Below are 10,612 nucleotides of genomic sequence, written 5' to 3'. Positions count from 1 at the left end.
GGGAAGTGATACTCTCAGATGACTCCAAGAGCTGGGACTCCAAGGAAACCAACAACTATCAAAAGGATTAGCTATACCTTATCCTACACTAGATCAGCATGTGGAGGTCTACCAAGACAGATCAGCCAGGACAGCCAGCAAAATATGTGAAATGGGGTACGCAGAATCTTACGAGTAACACAGGGGTGCTTATAGCACCAGCTTACAGGTCACAGGATCGCTCTCCCTGGAAGAGCCAATGGGTGGCACACACAGTTCAACAAACTTTGGACACTGTACCATGAGTAGCTCTGCACCCTCACATGCTCAGGCTCAGCCCAGTCCAGGTCTTATCTAGCATCAAGTACAATATAGCCATTGCCATCTACTTTTAAAATAGTTTATTTCTGGTCTTAAAATATACATCAGTTTGAAAATCTCAGAAAAAAACACATTAGTGACAGATTAACAGTCTGGAGTTGGGACACCGGAAGTGGGATGAGCTCAAAGCCCCAGAGCCAATACTGCTGGAGGTGGGCAGGAGTACAGAGGACACAATGCCCACAGGGAAAGAGAGGGCTCTGCTGCTTGAGGCAGCCACTCCCCCTCGACCTCTGCCAGCAGCCTACTGCTGCAAAGCACGAGTGTCAGGTGAGGCACTGGGCATCTCTTTGCCACCCCTCCACTTCCTCACTGTTTTGCTTTTCAGTCTACCTTGACCAAAAGCAGAGGGAGGCTGGCTCTGTTCAGCACCATCAGCACCAGCTGCCTCAGCAAAAGAGAGTTTTGTCCACTGACTAGCATGCCGGCATTCAGGGGAGATGGGGCTGAGCCCTGAGGGGCAATGTCACCCTCACTGCAGGCCACCAGCAGCCTCAGAGCCAGAGCAGCTCACTCAGTGAGCACCCAACCCCAGATGACATCCGTGAGGCAGGATCTGGCAGCTGCTGCAGAGGCAAACCCTCAGCAATGCTGCAGAAGAACAAAAGAAATGCAGCAGTGGAGTGGCTGATGGCAGTAAACAGAAGAACCCCCCAATCCCCCACAACTGGGACAGGGGAGATAAATACACTGCAGGCTCAGAGGAGGCTCCCACTCTCAGCAGCAGCCTGTCTGCACAGCGAAATACTGCAGTGAAATACTGAGTCCCACCTCCCCACCAGAGGGTGGCATCCAGCTCCACGACTGTTCCAGGTGGGAAACAAGGTGAGTGTGTAGGCAGCAGCTCTGCCCAGGGTACATAAAACAACCTACACAGCTGCCAGAGAGGCCTCCAGCTCCCTTTCACTGGCCCTGAAGCCTCCAGGCTCAAGCTGAAGCCCTGGCTGGCCCCAGCTACAAGCTGCAAGCCCTTTGCAGAGACAGGGGTTTGGGGAGGGGAGCAGAGCCCCCAGGCAGCTTTTGGCTGCAAATCTTGATGTAAGCATATGAACAGATGCTCCCTCCTGGAGAGAAGGATGCTCTCCTCCAGCCCAATGAAGAGCCCGCATTGTGTAGAGTGGGAGGACAACACAAACCCAACTCAAAAACCAGACAGCAAGCTGAGGGCAGGGTTTGAAGAGGGTATGGTGAAGGGAACTGGGCTGTTCTCTGCCCCGCACCCCCGTGGAAGCCAAAAAACACCAGACAGACATGGGCACAGGACAAAATTAAAACAGGAGGCCTGGGCTTCATAAGCCCTCAAAAAAATACCTACATCTACAGACCTCTCCCTTTCCCTCCCCCCCCAACAAGACACTGAGCACACAAGACTGAGAAGAAAAGTCACACAATATCACACTACGCTAGGAAAAACACACAGAGAGCCCTACCCAAAGAGGGAGGCCCCAGGGAGGCACCAGAGCCTGGAGCCCCCCAGAGAGAGAGGCGTGCAAGGAGACCCTGGTGAAGGGCTGCTGCCGAGCCATGAGGTAGTGCATCTGCAGGCAGCAGCTCCTCAGCATGCTGCCCTCGCATCCCTGCTGGCCCTGCACCAAGCCCTGCCCAGAAAAGCCCGGTAGCATCCTTCACGCCTTGCTTGCCCAGGGCAAGACCTTGTTCTTGAGACTGGAGGGGTTTCTGCAGGCTGGAGGCCAGGATCAGAGGGAAGCACAGCTCTTGATAGCTGAGACTCCTCTACACACCCTCAGTGCAGGCATCAGACCGGCTGCCAACGGCTGTGTCTGTTTACACAGGGTGGGGAAAAGGAAAAACAATACACCCCAAAACCAAAGGCTTGGAAAGAAGAAAGAAGCCCACCCAAGAGCAAAGCATTAGCACCGTTCAAACAAAACAACAGCACAGAGAGCAGGGGAAGAGGTGTGAGGGAGGAGACACACAAACAAAAACCCCAGCGCCCAGCAGGCAGCACCCGTGTCCCACAGCACAAGCACCTGTGCATTGCCTCAGTGGGGACCAGGTGCTGAGCCCAATGCTGGAGACATGCAACAGCGACCTGCTGAGGCAGATTCTGGGGAACCACCCAGTGGGCAGCTGGGGAAAACAAAACCCAGCAGGAAAATGAGACACCAGCAATCCCAGCAAATCCCCACGGCACACAGCCATCTGCTGGGAGAGTCCTCGTGCCCCACTCACAGCCCCTGGGGCTCCCAGGGAATCAGACACCACCACACAGGCACTCTGCCCTGTTGGCACAAGTTAAAAGAGAGCAGAGCAGGTGTGGGGAAACAGCACGAGAGCACCCAGGGCCTCAGGTACCTGAGTGGGAAGGGGGATGAGAGCAAAAAGAGGCACAGGCACCAGGACAAGGGGTACCAAGAACTAGCTCTGGTACAGGCACCAGTGTGAGGCTGTGAAGAGAGCTGCAAGTGTGTTGGGACAGTGGGTGTGCTTCTGCACACTGTGTGCTAGTACTGTGGGTCTGAGTTGCCAGGGAAGGGAGACCCCACCTCTTCCAAGTAGCAAAAGAAGAGAATAAATATAAAATCTCAGAGCAGATTTCCCCCAGGTAGTACGGTACTAAAGGAGGCTTCTCCCTCAGGTGGACTGATGGAGGCATCCCACAGTGTGCTCTGCAGTGTGTGGCTGCTTCTAGCTCTGCCTCAGCTGAGAAGGTTGCCCTGTTCCTGGGCTTGTGTCAGACTGTCTTTGCGATGTAAGTGGTGCACCCCCATCCTCTTGGGGCTGCGGTGTGGCCGACTGAAAGGAGGCTTGACCCTGCCTTCTCCACTTTCCTCTTGGGCACCTCCTTGGCTGCTCTCCTTGTTTCCCTGGAGCAGCATTTCTCTCTCCTCAGCTGGGCTCTCAGGTAAGCCAAGATCTACATAGTCCTTGTGCTTCTCTGGTGAGGGGCTTTCAGGCTCAGCAGTGCCTCCGCTGCTTTCATGCAACAGCTTCTGGGCTTCATCCTGGGAGAAATCTGTACCATAGTCTGAGGAGAAATGGCTCCTGCGGGCTCTGGACTCGGTGCTGTCTGTGTCCACGCTTGAGTCCCGGCTCACGGTCCAGCTGCAGCTCTTAGCAGACTCCTCACCATCCGAGTAAGCTGAGGCTGCCCTACCCAGCTCCTGCATGGAGCGGCTGAACCTTTTCTGGAGCTCAGGGGCTGTGTCACGGCTGAAAGCAGTGCGGTTCATCAGCACTCGCTCTGAGGTGGGGGGTGCCTTATCCACAAACATACGCTGCCAGTTAGCCAGCAGGTCCTCCTCAGAGCTCGCAGAGCTGGCAAAGGCGCTCGGGATTTGGGGAGGGCTGCTGAATGGGCTGCTCTGGGAAGAGCCGTGAGCTCTGGCTGCTTTGGGGGACTGCTGACAGGAACAGCTGGAGGCTGAACGGCGCCCTTCTGAAGCAGGGCTGCTGGGGAGTGTCCGGTGCCTGTCGCAGCTCTCATCTTCACTCTGTACCAGGCTGAGAGAGATGGCCTGGCGCGTAGCATATGTACAGTTGGGCAGGGGGCTGTTCTTTGGGATCCTTACCTTGTCCTCAGAGAACTCAATCACTTTGCGCCCTGGGTACATAGGATGGGGAGGTGAGGGAGTAGGGTATGGGCTTAGCTTCTCAAAGGCAGGCACCTCCTCAGGCACACTTTCTGCACTACTCTGCAGCTTGCAGCCACCATTCTGCTGTTTCCCCACATCTCCTCCCTCCTTCCCCGTCTGCCCTGTGCTGTTGCAGGCATCAGGAAGAGCTCCGCTCATGTCCACATGCACAAAGACATCCTCAGCCATGGGACAGTTACCACTGCTAGACTTGGCTGAATTCAGAACCAGAGATTCTGGTTTCTCCAAGACTCTGGCGATGACAGAGGTGGGCACAACATCAGATGGAGCCAAGGTGTGGGCTGCTTCTTGGCCAGGGCCTGCAGACTCCTGAGTGCTGTGCAAATGCTTATTCACCATGTCCTGCAGCTCATAGGGAAGCTAGGAAGAAGAAAAAGGACATTAGAAGGGGCTGCCACACAAGCCATTTAGTTCCACATAATCTGCCTTTTCCAACCAACCTACATGTGTATTTTGTACTCATTATCTTGACCCTAACATTCACCTACCTTGCCTTTGGAAGGGTATCTTTTTTCAAAGTAAACCTGCCCCATAAGCAACTAACAAGGCTCTCTAGCTATCACAGCAGTCATGCTCGTTCTAGGCCATGGTTCACAGGCCCCATTTGGCAAAGTGAGCAGGTAAAGACAGCATGTGGGCTCAGTCCCACATGCCTGTGAGCACAGAGATAAGGCCCATCCAGCACATGCCAGGAAGGGGTCAATTGATCTGTGGAAAATCAGCTGGTGGTTGCACTGAAGTGACTCTACAGCCCCCACTGCTGAGATCCACAGTGCTCCCTGAATGCGTAATTGCAGCCATGCTGCCTTGGCAGCCTGCCTGCAGACCAGGATCAATGCCTTCCCATGTTCCTACCAACTCCACCACGTCACCCCGCTTCCTCACTCTCTCAATTTCAGAGAGACAAACATTGGGCTTATTACCAAAGTTTTTGAACTGGGGTCTCACCAGCAGGTAAGCACTACCCCTTGTCCTGCAAATGGGCACTAATGCTCTCCCCATTACTCTGCCAAGCTGCCCTCATCTTGGTCACCCCACAGGCAAGTGCAGCATGAAGCGGAGAGCAGAGCTCCCCAGGCCACTCAGTGGCATAGCAACATCTGTCCCATCACAGCCAGAAGGAAACTGCACCCACATCTGGGCATGCAGGGTGCATTGCATAACAACAGCTGGCTGTGAGGCAGGCTGTCTGCACAGCTGGTCAGCACCAACCCCCCTCCAGTGGCAGCCATGTGGAACACAGCGCTCTGGGGGGCAGAATTCAAAGCTCCAGAGAGGGGGGGACAGCTGGGAGAGAGGTCAAGGTTACCCCAGCAGTAACTGATACACTGACCTCAAGAGTGCTAATTTGAGACACCGTGGGGGAGGGTGACATAGTGGTCACCTGCTAAGTTAAAAAAGACAAGCACGTAGTTTTGCTGAGAGGAACACAAAGAAGGGAAAGAGACTAGAGGTATGGGAAGGAGAGCTGGGGTACGGGCCTGGATGATACTTTCAACCAAAGAACTGAAGCTACTAATGTGAAAGGAGATGAGAGTAGGATGAGCCAAACTGCCCCCATCTTCATTCCTCCCCACGAGGGGGAGCAAGTCGGTACCAGCCTCTCCCGTTCAGAAGGCCTAGAAAACACCCTGAATACCACCTCACACATTTCTCCTCAGAGGAGTAAGTGACATCTGGTCAGACTACTGCTGCTTGACTTCTTATGAGGCAGTATGGCCCTTCCATGTGGCCAGGTGAGGAAGGGAAAAGGATGGAGGAGAGTAAGAGAGAGGTCTGTCCTCCTGCCAGCTACCAGCACACACCCAGCAGGCTATCAAGTTCAAGGTTATTGTGCTTTTTATAACAGCTCCTGGCTGAACTGTGAAATGGAGCTGTCATGAAAGAGGAGCTGGCAGAAGCTCTGTGCTGCCCTCTCAGTGGGAGTGGGAACAGGAGCCTCCCCCCACCTCCGAGGCTGAAGGATGAGAGGCCAGCAGCCCTGCAGAGAAAGCAAAATGCAGTCAAAGCCCATGAGCCCTTCTTCCCCACCTCAGCAGGATTACTACTCACATCAGCAAACTTGTGGTTCCTGAAGTGAGACTTGTTACACTTGAGCAGCTGTACTGCAAGGTTACAGTCCTGTCGATAGCGTTCCTGCAAGAGAGGGCACAAGTGTGTAACGCTGTCAAACTCGCCCAAACTCTTACCCAAAAAGGCACCACCAGACCAGATGCTGCTTGAACAGAAGCCAGAGGCGGCATCTGATGAATCGCTCATGAGGGCACTGCCATTCCTCCCTCCCCACACCTTCGTGTATTTCCTTACAACTCAGCCAAGGTGTCCCTTTCAACTCCAATCCTTGTTGCCATCATGTCCTCTGTCAGTGTATCAATCCCCTCTCCCTCTGGGGATTTTAATCATCCCCAAAAATCCCACCATATTTTCTCTCCCATCCCACAGTTCAGTCATATCTGATGATGCAGACAGACTGGAGGGAGTTGAGAGCAATTAATACAGTCAGGCACCAGATCCAGGAACTGCTACATTAATGGTGTAGAAAAGGCATCAGCTCCCTCCCAGCTCTGGAATGAATGACCCCTCCATAGATATAGCTCAGACTCAGGTCAAACCCTAAGTTCAAAAGAGTAAATACATCAAACTTGAAGATCCGTTCTCCCTGTTCAACCCCTCAGACCCTCTTCTGTTTGTCTGGCCCTATTATGTACAGCTCCCACACTTCCATACACACTGGAGTCATTCACGTGCTGCTTTACACTAATGACTTTGAACAAAAGGAAAAGCCCACACCTCACACACTTTCGCAGCCATTTGCAGACCAACACTTACATTGAGTTCCTCCAGCTTATTGATGGTGGTTTTGGCATCAAGCAATTTATTAGTGAGCTCTACAATCTCCCAGTCCAGCGTCTTGCGGTCCATTTCTGCCTTTTTAATCTGGGATGCAAGAACACCAGGTTTAAAACTCCCTAGCACAGAACTTGGCTTCACCACCCACCTCAGCCCAAGCATAGCACAATGACATGTTCAGCTGGGATACAAAAAACTTCCAGACAGACAGACAAGGAAGACAACCCTCTTCAAAAGAAGGTGATTCCAAAAGCCAAAGAGGACCAGCCACTCTGCTAGCTACAGAGACAACAGGTTGAGTTTGAACCTCCTTAATGCAGTATCTCTTGCAGCACCAGCATGTCTCCTCTCTGCCCCTGGTTCCCATGGTGCCTCATAAAAAGCTAGTGGTTTTGAGTGATCAGTCCCAACCTGCCACTGGTAGAAAAGACCTCTGAGCTTGTGAGCCCTCTTTCCTGGGGAAACCAAAACAAGAATACTGCCTGAAAAGATCCAGCAGTCAATACTGAATGGACAAAAGGGGGAAGGCACCATCTTGAAAGAGTTTAAGCCTTGCTCTAGAAAGTAAAAGGACCTGTAGCTTCATTTGAAGCTCAGCTAATGTCCTCTCTAAAGCAGGCAATCTTGCCTCTTTAGACTCCCTAACAGTTCAGGTGCAGGGCTGATAGAGACCCAGATGTAACAGCAAAGAGGGACAACTCAGAACAACCAAGCTATTGCTTTCTCAAGAAGTTCTTCCAAACTGCCCAAGGGTGTTGCAAGGCTGTGACCACCAGGGCCAACTGTGTGTCACAGGTACAGCACAGAGACAGGCAAGGGGATGGAGAGCCAGTACTTCCCCAGTATACGGTCTCTTCAGGCACCAGCACAATGAATAATTGGCAATGAATATTAACCCAAGAAATTCCACTTCTAGGACCAAAGAAATCTCACCCTGGGCAATCAGCACCTCAGCTATTTGACTTGCCTGCTCACAGATCAGAAGGGGAAGGAAAGGGAGCAAACGAGGCTCACAGCCATCCACATCTTGTGCGGTGCTGCAGCTTATGGGCACCACTTCCCAACACGCCATGCTCCAGCTGGCTCAGAGTCAAACACTCTTAAGATGGAGCCCTGCAAGCTAGGACCTGCTGCATCTGCGGGCAACTGCTGGATACCAGGTGAGCCCTTGGCTGGACGAGGGCTGGGGCCCCTCCATCTGAGATGGTGTATGTGGGACTGACAATGAGAACAACAGGCTGAGACACGTAAAGAGGAAAAAGGAAAAACACACAAACGAAAAGACGCAACTGCAAAAATCCAGCTTTGGCTGAGAGAGGCCTGAGAGGTGAGTGCGCCCAGAGTGTGCCAGCGGCAGCGTGGGGAGGAGAAAGAGAAAGAGAGGGGGAGGGAGAGAAAAGAAACAGCCATGAGTGTTATGAATGCACACAACAGACATACACGCATATTGGCGCTGCTCTGACAGCCCCCATCCTCCCAGGATGACCACCCCAAGACTGGCTGACACATCCCTGGCATTTTGAGAGGGACTGAAGCAACATGACGGAATACCATGCAATTATGTTGTGAGGAACCAAAGCTCTCATATGTGACCACGGAGGGGCTCAGTAAATCAAGAAAACCGCTCATGACACCAGCCAGAATGGGGAGTAGATGGTCATGCCCAGAATTTCACCCTTCACCCACTGCCACATCTGCTGGGTAAAGACAGGGCCCCTTCCCCCATCTGCTTCTAACACACACTGGTCTCTTCTACCTCATCTCTGTAGTGACTTAATAGGGCACTCACCAGGGCATGCAGCTTCTCCTCCAGGTCTTGGTTGGTTCTCTGGGAAGCAGTGTAGCTGTTCTGCAACCTACAGAAACACGATTGTATGCTTGGGAATGGATCTCAGGCACCTACTCAAGTTGTCTTCATAGGTGCCAAGAAAACCATCATATCCAGAACTCAGAAAGACTGCTACTAAGACAACCAGGCATACTAACTATGCCTCACCTCTGACACGATGGCTTTCAGACCCCAAGTTACTGGAGGCAAGATGAGGCTGGCTGGGTGAAAGGATCCTGCAGGAGAGGATGTAGATGACTTTGGAGGACTCCTCTGAGCTATGGCATGTCTAAGCACATGACCAGTGACTGGCACTGATTTTTAACTGAGGTACTTTTCAGGTAAAGCAATGATGTATTTTCTTGCAGCCACCAGTGGCTTTTTTTGCACACGTGCTTACATCCAACAGATGAAGAATTCCCTGTCATCAGCTTTTCATGCTGGCAGCATTCCTACACTGTACTCGGGAAGAAATAATGGCTGCAGAGCCTTTATCTCCCCTAGAGTCTGGAGGTGCGCCTTATCAAGGATGCAGCATGCCTTTGATTTGCGCAACAGGGCACAGCCTGCTCATGCCAGCTGAGGGAGCCTTTGGTGTGAGGGATCTCTCTAACTCTACCCCTCTCATTTTCATACCTACGGAATTTGTCCTTGAACTTCTCCAGCTCCTCACGGTTCTGACCTAGTTCCATCTCCAGGTAGTCCTGACCTGACTCCAGTTCCCTCTCCATTGCCTCCATTTTATTAGTCACATATGTCAGCCGTCGACGAAGCTCCTCATTCTCATGCTGCAGTAGCCTGGGGCAGGAACAGGAACAAGGTAGCACTGAATGCACAAGGGGTATTCCACACCAGCACCCCCACCCCGCTGCCCTGCACTAGGGCCCAAGAGCCCTCAGAGGGGCCCCAGGAAGTCAGGAACTGAACTGACAGGAGACTTCAACACATGACGCAAGAGGTACATCTCGGTCAAGACAGACAGACAAACACGCTTGGAGCAGGGGCAAAGAAGCACATGCCAGCTGGCCAGCCATGGCTCCCAGCTCCCTCTCGGGTTACAGTGCTTGCATAAAGACAGATGAGCTGCACAGCTCCAGTGTCTCTCACCGATGAATGAAAACCAATCAATAATTTATCCCAGTCCAGGTTAGAAGAATAGAAAGGAAAAATCCTCTCTCCACCTGTATTAAAGACTTCACCTGCTTTTTTTCACACCCACCAACTCCTCTGCCTGCACCTGTACGGGGGGGGGGGTGGGGTGGTCTATGTTCCCTCCTCCTCCAGTGGGTGGGACATGCAAGGCACAGGTTGGCAAGGCACAGACCAAAGATCTGCCCACACAGCCCCAAGACGACTGAAGATCTGAGAGGAGCCTGCAGGGCCAGTCAGCTTCACTGTGCAGGTGGCACAGGCAGGATGTGAGTAATCAGAACCTACACAGTTGCAGTATGACAGGCATAAAGGGGGAGCAGGACACTTACTTCATCCTTTCTGCATCCGTCAAGGGTTCCTGCACAGGGAAGAAAACAGCTGTGAGATTCTTTTAGAGGAGGAGTTGGTCTCTCACACTGTCCTAAAAGGCAGTTTTGGTTGCTAGACCCTAGCTGTGACTCTTCCTCCCCTGCTCTGACAGTTCATACCAGGCAAGCTTAGAGCTACAAGGATCTGTACACACTGCTCAGCTATCTGATACCAAAACACACTGTGTGTCCTGGTTCAGGGTAGAAGAGCTGGACTAGAATCCACCACACGAGTTAGGTAACTTTACCCTCCCCATGGAGCAATCTCAGCATCTCTTGTAACATCACCACCTTAGCTGGTGTTTCAGCTTCCTCCACATCCACAGCTGGTGGGCAGCAGGAATCTCACAGGCCAGCATACACAGGATTCACTTGTCACCGCAGCAATCACTTGTGAGGCTCCTGAAGCCCCACAAAAAGCACGAGACACAATCATT

At 52.5% G+C, this 10,612-nt stretch overlaps 1 protein-coding gene across 6 annotated transcripts in view; it reads right to left on the bottom strand.

Moving 5' to 3' along the window:
- Nucleotides 1-365: 365 nt before the first annotated feature.
- TJAP1 (tight junction associated protein 1) overlaps nucleotides 366-10,612 on the bottom strand; it is a 40,483-nt gene continuing 30,236 nt past the window's right edge. For 4 of the 6 annotated variants that reach the window (XM_039569164.1, XM_039569163.1, XM_019281299.3 and 1 more), the window contains 7 exons: nucleotides 10,137-10,165; nucleotides 9,292-9,453; nucleotides 8,617-8,683; nucleotides 8,118-8,147; nucleotides 6,807-6,914; nucleotides 6,030-6,113; nucleotides 366-4,337 (listed from right to left, as the gene is read on the bottom strand). In XM_039569164.1, the coding sequence (XP_039425098.1) occupies nucleotides 3,021-4,337; nucleotides 6,030-6,113; nucleotides 6,807-6,914; nucleotides 8,118-8,147; nucleotides 8,617-8,683; nucleotides 9,292-9,453; nucleotides 10,137-10,165 (1,797 nt within the window). In that variant the 3' untranslated portion in view covers nucleotides 366-3,020. The remainder of the gene's footprint in view (nucleotides 4,338-6,029; nucleotides 6,114-6,806; nucleotides 6,915-8,117; nucleotides 8,148-8,616; nucleotides 8,684-9,291; nucleotides 9,454-10,136; nucleotides 10,166-10,612) is intronic. The other 2 variants (XM_039569165.1, XM_019281298.3) reach the window with 1 other exon arrangement.

This window comes from Corvus cornix, chromosome 3 (assembly GCF_000738735.6).
Source record: "Corvus cornix cornix isolate S_Up_H32 chromosome 3, ASM73873v5, whole genome shotgun sequence".
Taxonomy (NCBI): Eukaryota; Metazoa; Chordata; class Aves; order Passeriformes; family Corvidae; genus Corvus; species Corvus cornix.
Note: the sequence above shows the minus strand (reverse complement) of the source record. Positions and strands in the feature narration are given on the sequence as shown.